The 12,531-nt window shown below is 57.3% G+C and overlaps 1 protein-coding gene across 3 annotated transcripts in view; it reads right to left on the reverse strand.

The window, feature by feature from the left end:
* Window positions 1-1,181: 1,181 nt before the first annotated feature.
* AGPAT4 (1-acylglycerol-3-phosphate O-acyltransferase 4) overlaps window positions 1,182-12,531 on the reverse strand; it is a 111,627-nt gene continuing 100,277 nt past the window's right edge. For all 3 annotated transcript variants that reach the window (XM_047733624.1, XM_047733623.1, XM_047733625.1), the window contains exons 6-9: window positions 10,222-10,324; window positions 7,763-7,838; window positions 3,007-3,205; window positions 1,182-1,752 (exon numbers count right to left, since the gene is read on the reverse strand). In XM_047733624.1, the coding sequence (XP_047589580.1) occupies window positions 1,658-1,752; window positions 3,007-3,205; window positions 7,763-7,838; window positions 10,222-10,324 (473 nt within the window). In that variant the 3' untranslated portion in view covers window positions 1,182-1,657. The remainder of the gene's footprint in view (window positions 1,753-3,006; window positions 3,206-7,762; window positions 7,839-10,221; window positions 10,325-12,531) is intronic.

Consider the following 12,531-nt stretch of genomic DNA (forward strand, 5'->3'; position numbering starts at 1 on the left):
GTGCAGGTGGGCACACGGGGACATGAATACAGACGCCTGAGCTGCGCCCACGGCCTGACGCAGGGTGAGCAAATGCGGGGTCTCATCAGCCCTGCTCTCTAGGGGGCTTGCAAATGTCAGCTCGGGCTCTGGCCTCACCGGAACTCCCTTCCGAAGGGAGAACCTCAGCCAGAATCCATTTCTCTCTCCGTTTCTGCAGTTCCTGATGAGGGTGCTTCTCTTGGGCGCTCTCCTTGGCTCACCTAGTTCCGTTGTGCTTGCTAAACACTTGGTGAGTAAAGGAGTAAACCGTGAAAAGCAGGATTCGGAAGAGCTTATGCCCACCTTTTGGGTGGAACCGTCTCTCCCTTCTTCTATCTGCACAGCAAGCAAGAGCTCTGTTCCAGCCGCGTGCAGCTGTGCACGGGGGAGAGCCTTCTGCTTACCTCGTGCTCCGAAATCCCCACCTTTGTGAGCACCATCAGCGCGTGGCCTGGGAGGACAGAGTGTCCCATGGCTAAATGCTCTTCGCCGGAGACGTCACTGCGAGTCTCGCACGTTGTGCACGTGGCCTCTGAGGACTGGCAGCACTTCACGGAGGTCGTGCGTGTGGCTGTGACTCCAGAGAACGCCTGGCGTGTCAAGGGGCAGCCCTCCCTCGTGGTATGAGAATCTGGGCTTCTGGAAGAAAAGCAGACGCCCAGGGGAGCTGCGTACCCCGGTGTTTGCTGCGGTCGACCCTTGGCTCCTGCACGGTGTTTGCAAAAAGTGCTCCTGGACTGGTCTCTGCCTGCTGACTGAGATGAGCTGCACACGTGAAGTCATTTCTCTAACGGCTGCCAGAGGCCCCTGCTCTGCTTTTCCGCTCAGCTTTTTCAGAATCGGCCACCTCCTCAAGATGCGGGCCGGGGAGACTCCGTTGCAGGCAGATCGGAAAACCCAAGGCTGCCTTACAGCCTCTCACTGTGTCCCCCAGATGTGCTCAGCTCGTCCCCCAGCACCTGCCGTCCCCTTCAACCACCTCCCTGCCCGGTGCCTGCACCTGTGTCAGCGGCCAGGAGGGCCCCCTCCAGCTGCCCCCTGTGTGCTGAGTCCATCCCGCTACCCCCCAGGCAGTGCTGTTGGGTCATTGCCGTCTGGAGCCCCAGAACCACGGCAGAGGGTGGAGTGTGGGCACGGAGCAGTCTGTGGAAACACATAGCACAGGGAGCCAAACACTTTAATGGTTTTTTTGGAGGCATAATTTAGTCATCTTACCTAAAGCGCCTTTCACTCTTTTGCAATCCAGTACAGAAAACTCAGCACCGAAGAATGAAGGGGAACCCTCCGTTCCCCATCCCTGCCCTCCCCCTGTGCCTCAGATCCCCTCTGAATGATGATAGAATAAGGCTCACACTCAGCCGCACACCATTCTCACTTATATGTATCCTCTCCCTTACACTCACTCGCATACACTCTCACAAACACACACACACGCTCACACGTAAAGAAAAAACCCACTAAAGCATTATGGGGGGACAAAAGATTTAAGAACATCTTCCTCCCCATCTGGCATTGAGACAAAACGCCCTGCCTTCCCAGCAGGGGCTCACCCCGCTTCGTCCCCGGGTCCCACTAAGGATGGCTGGCAGCGTCCACCAGTCCCCAAGGGCCCCTCTGGGCGCTAGTGTGTCTGGGGTCAGTCGCTCCGTTTCTGCTTGCTGTCGATGTTGCCGTAGGCAGAGCCCTTGTCGATTTCGGTCACACCAATCATCCATCGAACTCCCATAGAAGCTGCAGAAATGGGAAGAAATGGGAAGCACAGGGGTTAGGAGGAGCCCATGGGGGACCCCAGAGTGATCTGCGGGAAGAATGCTGAGATGCCAGCTGTCTGCAGACCCCAAGCAGCAGCCGAGATCTCGCCGGCTAATTTGGGGTCCTGCGTGATCCCACTGTAGTCCTGGAGCACGGGTGCCGGACTATGACATTGAAACAGTGCGGCTGTTCTGCCGGTGGGTTAATCCCTCCGCGCATCAAGGATGCTAAGCCTCCACCGCAGCTTACCGAATTCCTCCGCCCCGCTGGCCTCCAAGACAAAGAGGATTCTTCTGCCGGCGCAGGGCAGGAACTTACAAAACACCCTGCAGCGCAGCTGAGTGACCGACCAGGAGCAGCGAGAGCGCAAGCGCCCGGGTGTCTCCTTAGTGCCCGGCTCTGCTCTCGGGACAAGAATCAGAGCAGTGAACGGGGAAAAGTCCCTGCCTGCAGGTGGGATCGGCCCAGAGAGCACGAAAGACCCTCATGAGTGCCCAGCGGAGCCACCAGGAAGCTGGACAGCAGGGCCGCGGTCACACACTGCAGTCCGAGATGGCAGACTTGGTGAGCTCCTTCAGGGCAGGGAGCACGTCCGAGCCCCCCGAGGAGCCCGGCACCAAGCACGTATCACACATTTCAGAAGGCATAAATGACTGAGATGGGACCGTCCTAGCGGGGCTGGCGGTGAAATGGGCCGCCTCTCCCAGGGGGTCCTACCAAGTTTGCCTCTGGCTGCCGCACCTCAAAGACCAGCGACAGCGTGCAGGAAACCCTGGGGCTATGAAGAAATCGGAGGCGTCTGAAGCCCCCTGGCCAATGAAGCCAGTATGGGTTCATGCAAAAGTGCTCCCAGGCCGCTCTATTCAATGTTGCGTGTGGCAGCCAACTTCTAGAAGCACACGCTCTTCCCCAGAGGGGCCGGGACCTGCTCTGAATGGCCAGGGGCCTTTGCCCGTTGCTGCTGGGCTCCAGGAAGGTTTTCCTGGGGAGGAGGGAGGGATGAGGACCGTGAGCAGCGCTGTCCGCAGAGCTCGCGTTCGGGGAGGGGCTCTGGGTGTGTTTGACCGTGAGGCCTGCAGGCCAGTCTTCCCGGTGCGCCCGCAGGCTGTGCCTTCTGTTCCGAGGGCTGCGACGGCTGGGGTGAGTTCACCCCCGGTTCTGCCTCCAGCCGTCCCCCCATCAGATGCTCCTCCCGGCAGCATGGCTGGCGCGGGCCTCCTGCTCTCTACTCACCCACAAAGAAGACGAGGACGAAGCTGGCCAGGGTGAGGGAGGACCCGCTGCTGACCATGTTGACGAGGAACCGGAAGAAGGGGTAGAGCAGGAGGGAGGCCCAGAACAACCAGTTGAGGAGCGTCCAGGGCCGCCGGGGGGGCACCATGGCTGTCTCCGGGAAGGTGCCCGTCCTGTGGTACTCCTCCTGGAAGGCATCCTGCGGACAGAGAGGCGACCCTGAGGCACTTTGCTCATGCATGACCTCGTGTTTGTGCAGGCCCTTCCCGAGGCACCGGGGCGCGGGGAGGCAATGTGAGCTGAGCAGGACCGGGGGCTCCATCACAGGCGCCTGATGTGCCTTCCCAATACCGAACTTGGCTGTCCCGTCCCCACAGTGACACGGCCCGGTCACTAGCCCAGGCATGGCAGCTTGAGCTTTGGTGCCAGGCCAGCCCAGTTCCGTCCTGGTCTGCTCCTCGGTGCTCACCTGCCTCCGGCTGGGTGGCCGGCCTCTGAGGCCCAGCTCTGGTCGCCCAGATGCACTACGGCCTGCGCCCGCAACGGCCGGTGGAGAACGAACGGAGACACGGAGTCTGCCTTCGCTGAACGCCCAGAACACGCTAGAACCCGGAGCCTCGGGCAGAGCCACGGGCTCACCTCTTGTACCTAAGCCACGACAGCACGGCCTGCCCAGCGGCTCTGTGCAGTACTGCCGAGACCCCGTCCTGTCTCCTCTGGTGCCCGACCTGAGGCGGAATACAGGAGCCGCGTTGGTGGTGGGCTCCGGGGACGCCCGCGCCTGTGATGACCACGTGCGAGGTTTCATTCCTCGATGAGGTGCGTTAAGAGCCAGGCACGGACACGGCGGAGCTAACAAAGTACTGTGACCGAGGGCGTGTGAACGTGGCGCCCCGAGGCTGCCTGTGACCTAACAGCTGGACCGTCCGTGGCCGCAGCTAACAGCCCACGGATGAGGGGACCACCGGTCCCCAAGTGTGTGTGTGTGTGTGTGTGTGTGTGTGTGTGACCGACAAGCCTCCAGGGGTCTCAGGCGGGCACAGGGCACACCAGGGACCCCCAAGGCCGGGCCTATGTAGTGAGCACCGTCCAGCTGCTCTCGGGAGACCCCAGGTGCTGCTTGGCGACTGTGGGAAAGAGGGACACTACGGGGCCGGGCGGCAGGCAATGGGGGCAGAGGGACCTGTCCCCGGGCACTGTGTGGACACGAGGGCCAGCAACTGGCAGCCACGGGGAGTGTGCCCGCTTCTAAATAAGGCAATGGACTGAAATACCCTGACAGCATCGTGGGGGCTGGCGGCGTGCGTGCGGAGCAAGACCCGTCTCTGCGTCACGCGGGGCCCCGTCGGAGCCTGCTGATGTCCCAGCTGTCCCCAGAGTTGAGTTTCCTGGAAAAGGAGCTTCCGTCTGTCTGGAACTTACACCCGAGGTGCTGAACTCCCTTTAACAGCCTGAGAGCGATCTCGAAAATGCACCATGCTCCTCCTTTCCCCAGTCAGCAGGTATGAGAAAGACGCTTTTTTCTCCACTGAGGGTCATTATTAAAATGAGTCCCAGAGCCTGTGGCCGAAGCAGACAACCTCAGGGGAAGCGACAGTGACTTGTCCGAGGCCCAGAGCGAGGGCCCTAACTCTGTCGAGGCCTCCCGTTTTTACCTCCTTGCTATGAACCGGGGTGATTTTTCTCATGCCAGGCTGGGGCCACAGGAGCCCGATAACTTGGTGACAGGGCCGCTTTGGACTCCCGGATTCTCCATGTGGAAGCCTAATCTCCTGTGGGCTGGGCTCGGGGGCGGGGCCTCTCGCCAGGACGGAGCCCTCATTATTGGGGGTCGTGCCCTTGTCACAGGGACCTCAGGGAGCCCCCTTGCCCCGTCCACCACAGCAGCCCTGGTGGGGTCCCCCTTCAGGCCCCTGATCGCCTGGCCTCTGGAGTGGTGAGAAGGAAATGTCCTTGGTATTGTGCGAAAGCCATTGCGAGCTTGGAAAACACTCCGTTCTTGTGCTTGAAGAATTCCTGCTGGCTGCGACACCCCACAGAGAGCAGCGCCCAACCGTGGCCCCCGTGGGCCCCACACACCCACAAGACAGCTCGGCCACTGTTTCCTTCACCAGGTTTTCCGTGGGTACCATTAATGGCGAATTCCCCATCCCTTCGGCAGACTTCAGACTGCCCGCCAGAGGGTAAGTACGCAACTTGAATCAGGGAGGAAATTCAGACTTGGTTCAAACCACGTGATGGGGTAACCGTGATGGTTCTGGGAAAAAGTGACGGGGGCACCGCCGTTGTCCCCAAGGGATCACACGAGGACATGGATGGTTTCCCACACTGACAGGCAGCACCCCTCCCGGGTGCTGACAAGTCATCAACGTTGTGTCTTTTCCAGACGCTATGTTTGTTCTACAAGGTTGGCCCGGTTGTCGGAGCTGATGCCCTTCCTATTTGAGACTGTCAAAATGGCCGTGGTCGATAGTGGATCTCTTTTTATGTCCCTGCCTGAAGAGAATGAAACGTTGCTACGTCCCTGTTGGGGCGCCGGCACCCCTCCTGCAGCTTGCTGACAGTTGTCCCTGAAAGCAACACCGGAGAATCGGTGCCTGGAAGTCCCCGGCTCGACGTCAGCAGAACTGTCTTCCCATGCCATGCATCTGAAAGATGACGCCCAACACAGAACTCTACTTTGGCAAGCGCGATGGGGCCCCGGGATTTCCGGTACGTAAAGCCCCAGGCCCATCGAGGCTCCTGAGGGGACAGGGCTGCCCCAGGATGCTGGAGTTTCTTCCCGCCTGTCCTCCGTTCCTCTTGGAGGCACCGCTGCCCCTTCCCGGGACTGCTCAGGGGTGGTCCCTCCGGGGAAAAGGCCAGCCTCCCAGCTTGCTCACAGACACAGCCCTCGGAAGCGAGACGGGGCCTGTCCTCCGGCACCTGGCTTTAGCTGCAAGCTGGGCAACCCACATCATTCTCTGGGCCTCAGTTTCCCTCTCACTAGCATAAGGGCTCTGCCCCAGATGGTCGTTTCGGGAAGCCCTTCCAAACTGAACCCTATCATTTTAGCGCATACGTAGTTTAGGAGGGAAACCTCTGGAGAGACTTTATCAGGAAGGAGAAGTGCCTCTTTGCTGAACACCCGAATGGTTCGGGTCACACGACGGTCACACTCTCCTGCCTGAACCCAGCAGGGAACTGGCCCACGGAGAAAAACCTGCTTTGCTTTGCTTTGGTGGGTTTGAGGCCCGCGTTTGTCAGATTTGTTCATGTGCTTCTTTACGCAGGCTTTCCTTTCTGAGGCCTTAGCGCAATTTTCTGCTTGCTAATAGTGCAACGTGTCGTGTGCCGCCCAGACGATTAAACCAGAGAACAGCACGAGGGAAAATGCCGCCTCGTGCGTGAAACCAGGAGAAAATATATATCGTTTGCGTGTTTCCACCAGGCCCCGGCCTGCGGCAGCACAGAAGCTTCCTAACTGGGAACCTGGTTTAAAAGCCGCCGCCGTCCGTTTCCAAGCCTGCAGGCCACGGGTCAGGGGCGGCCTCCTAGGAATACGCAATTCTAGGCCCCTCAGACTTCCAGGGTGAACCTGTGAGGCTGAGGGACCTGCATGGTCCCCGCTCGGTGACAGACGGGCCGGTCCCCGTGTACTCGTAGAAGAGGAGACTGGATGCCTGTCCCTGCAACCCGTCCAGAAAACGCCCCCAAATGGCCAGTTATTTGAATGGGCTTTTACCGGAACCGTCGGAAAATCACGTCCTCGGGAGCACGGGAGCCACCTCCTGCTGCGAGAGTGTCAGGGTCTTGATCCCCCAAACCGAGCACATTTGTGGGAAGTCTCTACTTCGTCTGATGGGGGTCATCTGGAAGCCTCTGGGGCCAAGACATGTTCTCAAAGGAAGGATTGAAATGCTTGTCCGACTGGAGCAGACGCCCGTAGAGCTCTAGTGACCATCTCCTCTAGGGGAGTGGGGAGAGGCAGAGCCCCCGTCCGTACCGATGGAATTCGGCAACAGGAAATCCACATCCCGCTCAACGTGCTCGATTCGAGGCCGGTTTGGTCTCAAAACATAGGATGAATCAGAAATAAGTCTCTGTGGGCAGCAAGACGCGGTCATAAAAACGCCTTCCTCACTCGCTGGACGGTGACCTTTTCTCCTTCCTGAGACGAAGCAGTGAGGGCCGTAAGCATGCGACCCCCTCTGCCCCTGCCCCTGCCCGTGCCTCTGAGGAGAGGAGCCAGTGGAGGTAGGGCCCTGCTCAGAGGAAGGAAAGAAGGTGGGGTGGGGATTGACCCCAGCCGAGGCGGAGTCTTGCAAGCCTCCGTCTTGCCTGTGCAGGCGGTTTTGAGACCCTCCGTCTTGCCTGGGGTGGGGGGGGTCTGAGACCCTACAGACAGCCACCTTGTGGGCCCGGCAGCCATCGGGATCATACACGTTTCCTGAAAAGAACCCTCCAGACCCCAAGAACCAGAGGCTACTTTTCCTAAGTAGACACGGGCTGCTGGGGGGCCTCACCTCCTTTTCTGTCCACTACACCCTCCTTTCTTGCCGTGAAGCCCCCTTAAACCCAGTTTGCTCTATTCATTTACCCCCTTGCCAAGCGGAGTGTCAACCCGAGGGCGGTAACTAGCCAGAGTGTGGGGTGTCACACGGATGGAGAAAGGCTCGTCGCCACTGCCAGCTCCCAGAGGCCCGCATGGTGTACCCACCTCGAAACAGGTGCTTGGATCCCGCAGAGCCACCCCCCACAACCTCGCTGCACTGACCTTCTCCTGGTAGAGCTTGTGGAGCCAGGCTGAACACTCGTCCTCGTCTTCTGGGACTTCTTCTAGAGGGATCCGCCTGCAAAGCAGAGAACAGCTAGCAGGGAGGAGACTGGTGCCAAACGCCCCAGCCGTGGCTTCAAAATAACAATACTTGGGGGGCGCCTGGGGGGCTCAGTGGGTTAAAGCCTCTGCCTTCGGTTCAGGTCATGATCCCAGGGTCCTGGGATCAAGCCCCACATCGGGTTCTCTGCTCCGTGGGGAGCCTGCTTCCTCCTCTCTCTCTGCCTGCCTCTCTGCCTACTTGTGATCTGTCAAATAAATTAATAAAATCTTAAAAAACAACAACAATACTTGACGTCTCTGGGCTCTGTTTCAGGAGCCTAGGTCACGTTGGGGGACAGGGGGCAATTCAGGTGGCAGACGGGGAAATCCCTACCCATGGTGGGGAGCTCCAGCCCCAGGTGCAGTGCAGGTCCCTGAAGGGGGTCAGCCTGCCTCTTTGCTCACCTTTGCTTTCTGCTCACCAGAGGGGGAGTGTGAGGGTGGCTCTGGGGCTGGGGGCCCAGCCACTTGCCAACAGCCCCTCTGAGCAAGGGGGAGTCACTGGACCACATTTCCTGGTCCCCTGTTGCAGATCTCGTTCTGTGTGTCTGCCCGCGGGGTGCTGGCTTTCATGAGCTCTAGGCCTTTTTAATTCACCCTGATGCTGTGCGCAGGAAATCCTGTGTCCCCCGTGACTGCCAGGGCCGGCTTCATGCCCGTCTCTGGCTCGGGACTACGTTAGCAACAAGGTCCATTTCTAGAACCTATCCATCACACCATGGCCTTTGGAGGGAATGTGGGATTCCATCTTATAACAGACGCGGTATTGTATGGGGCTAAGTTTTCTTTCATACGATGAAATATTACCCCGTCAACTCCCACAGGTCCTCCCACAAACGCCCAACCCCTTTGCTCTTTTTGGCTCACTGGGGAAACCAGATCTCTAACTGTGTTTCTTGAAAAAGGATAGGGAGCCTGCCTACCCTTTATTTGGATGGTGGGTGTTTACGGCACTTTTGCTCTTTTCAAGAACTTTCTTGACATTCCTGCCCTTCCTGTTTTAATGCTTTGCATTGAGGCAAAGCACGAGAAAGCCTGTAGAGCTATGCAGGGGAACCTGCACTGCAAGGAGAAGCGTGGGGAGCCGCACAGTCCTCCCTCCCGGCTGTGAGGGCACCGGCTTCCGTGGCCCCCATGGTGTGGTTTTGGCTCTTCACGCCCCATTCCTGTGTGTGCTCCGGGGAAGAAGTTACCAGGAGAGGCGGCCCCATGGGTATGATAATCTCCCACGCTCCAGGCTTCCCCCAAATACCTGGGACCCAGCTGGCCACTGAGTAGAGCTCCTGCTGGGTGTCTGAGTGCTCAGGGGGCAAAGCCTCCTCTACCTCTGGGAGAAGGCCTCCCTCGGGAAGGCTGGTTTTCCCGCCCTCACGTGCCTTCAACTGCAGAGTAAGGTAGACGGTCGACTGCAGCTTTAGGAAACAGGGATAAATCGAAAGGGGGAACCGGGGTCCTCTCCGGCTAGAAAGCTGTTTGATTCAGGCTGTCAGTCCACCGAAACATCTCTCCTGGAAGGGCTGAGCCTTTCCTGCAGCCCCATGGTGACGATCAGCCCCTGAATTTACATCGTCCTGTGCTGTACTTTAGTATCTGTGAAGCCTTTTGAAAAAGTAATCAGAATGTTCTAGAACACTTGGCTGGTTCCCCAAGAGCAGCCATGTCAGATCATCTTTGTTAGCCTTCTGGGAAGACAACCTAGTGCACAGGAAACCAGTACCGTCCCTCAGCCCCGTCACGCTGGGTTTTATGTTCGAGTCCCCGCTGTGTTTGGCGGATGGCAGCATCTTCCAATCATTTCCCACTCATCTCGATGGCATTGCCGAGGCCCAGGGTGAGGCCCGTTCTGTAAGCTGATGCAACGGGCCAAGAGAACGGGTGTGTCTGATACCGTGGGAAGTCTTTTCAATAATAGCTTGAGATATAACACAGAAGTAAGATACCGCTGAAATGCTCTCCATTTGTTCCTAGACCTCCCTATAAATTATACATGTTCTTGTCTGTGTATACCTGTATATCGCAGAGACATCCTCCAAGAAGAAGGGTCAGTATAATAATCTCTTCATACTCAGTCTCAAAATAACTATAAAATGCTGTCTTCTGTCTGTCCAACCTGAGCTCTATGATGAGTATGAATTGGTCCGAGAGAATCAGAAATTAGAGGCTTCCCTGATTACTGACATGAGCGCTGTGTGTCTTGAGTTCCTAATATAAATACAGTCTGTAAAGTTCACTTCATGACAGATGACAGGCAAGAAAATACTAAACAGACGTCCCTGGAAAGAGCTCTGTAGACCGTCTGTGATTTAATTACTTTGATGGGCTCTCTCTGTTTTGGAAAGGAAATGGAACCAACTTACCTGACATATAAATCGGCGTGATATTTCTTCCCATTTAGGACCCCCAACAGTGTTGGATTTTCATTATTTCTGAAATTGAGTGTACAGTCATATACAGCTGAAACTATAAAAAAAATAAAACAAATACAAAGCAGTATATAGCGTGTGAACCCAATTTTGTTTCGCAGATACACATTGGAAAACAACAATGAGATTTGCTAACTGGTTATCTCAGGATGGTGGGATGACGGGGTTCTGTCCTTTTTCATGCTTTTCTATACTGTCCAAATGCCCTACATTGAACACACATCACCTTTTGTAACCAGAAAAACACTATAACTCAGTAACTGAGAAAAGAGTTATTACTGAGGTTGGAACAGCTTAAAGCAATACTGCGGTGTCCCGTCTAGAAATTCTCCAACAAGTACCAACATTTACACAGGGTCAGACATGAGATCGGCCAGTCTAGAGCCTACTACCTGAGAATGTGTCTGAGTGGATGGTGGCATAAGCATTTTATAAGCAATTTCTCCCCCTAGAGAAGTAAGATAGCTACAAAATTAGACTAAGATGCTGGAGACATCTTAAGGACTTGAACCAGAGTCGACTGAAACAGAGCTGAGAAGCAAAGAAGAACATGTGAAGTCAGTGCCTCTGCCCAATGGTGAGCTGACCTGTCGGCACGAGTTATGTTGGCGTGTACCACGGGGCCGCAGGGCCTGGCCCGGGCTCCAGAAATGCTCAGTGGGTGGAGGGTGGGAGTGCGTGAATGACCATGAGGGGACAGAAATACAGCGTGGAGATGGGATGACAGGACGGGACAGTGGAAAGAGCACGAGTTATGAAGTCAGCCTGGTCCCTGTGGGATCCTCTCTTGGACGTGCCGCTCAGCCGCCCTGAGCCCAGCTCCCCTGGAGAAGGGGACCCACGAAGCCTTGCCGGCTGAGCTGGCAGGAGTCTGCATGTCCCCCGGGGCCTGGCCCTCCGTGATAATAGATTGTGAGCCCAATAATTTACGGAGAGCTTTGCCTATGTGCGGTTACTATTCATAAAGCGGGTAGGAGGGTGACAGCAGGGTCCTCTTGGTCTAGTTGGGGATATGAAGAACCAAGATTCAAAAATCAGCCAGAAAACCACCATCCATTTTCTTCGACCTGCTGCCTGGCCCCTGGTGGGGTCTGCAGGAGGTCCACTGCCAGCTCGTTAGTCCTAGCTGAGGAGAGGCGGGGGTCTCCCTTGCTGGCTCGCAGGAAAGCTGGGGGGTAGCCCCCAACCCCTGGCAAGCCAGACCACGGCCCCTTCCTCTCGGGACTGGAGGCTGGCTGTCTCCCGGTGGGGGAGGCGTCACTCTCCACGGACAGAGTGGGGCTGCTGGAGAGCAGCCTCTGTGTTCACCACATTCTGTGGGCATTATAGGAAAAGGCACTTAGGCTGTATGTGGGGTGGCTGTGGGGTCACAGGTCTGAGAGTAAGAAAGGGACATGGAGCTGATGTGGTTCAGTAGGTTTCCAACTCCTCCCTCCAGACTGGCTCTTACACAGGAGCCTGATGTACACTACGGAAGGGGCCTACTTGGTCAATCAAGGACGGGTCGGGGGGCAGCCACAAGGGGTCCCCAGACGACAGCCTAGCAACTAATGATTTGCACAATTTCCTCCTTTGCCAGAGGGGCAACCTCAAGAGGGAAGATAAAACGGCCCAGCACTAAATCCACCTGCCTGCAAAGCCCTTGAGAAGGAGGCGAGCCCGAGCCCCAGCCTCCAAGCCCCAGCCTCCGTGTCCTAGCCGAGCCACTTGGAACAAGTTCTTTAAATTCTCTCCAAGCCCCAACTTCCTTGTCTGTATACTGGAAATAAACAGTTTCCTTCGTTAGATCTGGCCAGTACACTCTTGCCAGGCCCTATGGGGCGAGCTTGCGTTGGGGGCGAATCCGAAGTGCCCTTGGAGGGCAGGTCCTTATTTTGGGGCAGGGGGACACAGCCTGCCCCGCTGCCTGGACTGCTGGGGCCTCAGGCCAAGCTCAGCCAGGGCCCGAAGCCCACGGGGAAAGCCGGACCCAGTAGCTGGGCACCCCCAACAAGGTGAGAAGGTGAGGCGAGCAGGCTCAGTGGGGCTCCGACCCACAGCCGACATCTGACCGTTGCAGGCCAGGCCTCAGGCTGAGTCCTCTGCCTGTTTCCTCACCGAACCCTCCTTGCAGCTCTTACAAGCGTCCGAGGTGGTGGCCCAGGGTCCTGCAGCCCGCGGAGTGGGGAGCCAGCTCTGACCTGCTGGGCGATGCCGGATGCAAGCGGCTGGAGGAGGGACAGGCGACAGGCGACCTCCGCCCGG

Source organism: Lutra lutra, chromosome 6 (assembly GCF_902655055.1).
Source record: "Lutra lutra chromosome 6, mLutLut1.2, whole genome shotgun sequence".
NCBI classification, from domain to species: domain Eukaryota; kingdom Metazoa; phylum Chordata; class Mammalia; order Carnivora; family Mustelidae; genus Lutra; species Lutra lutra.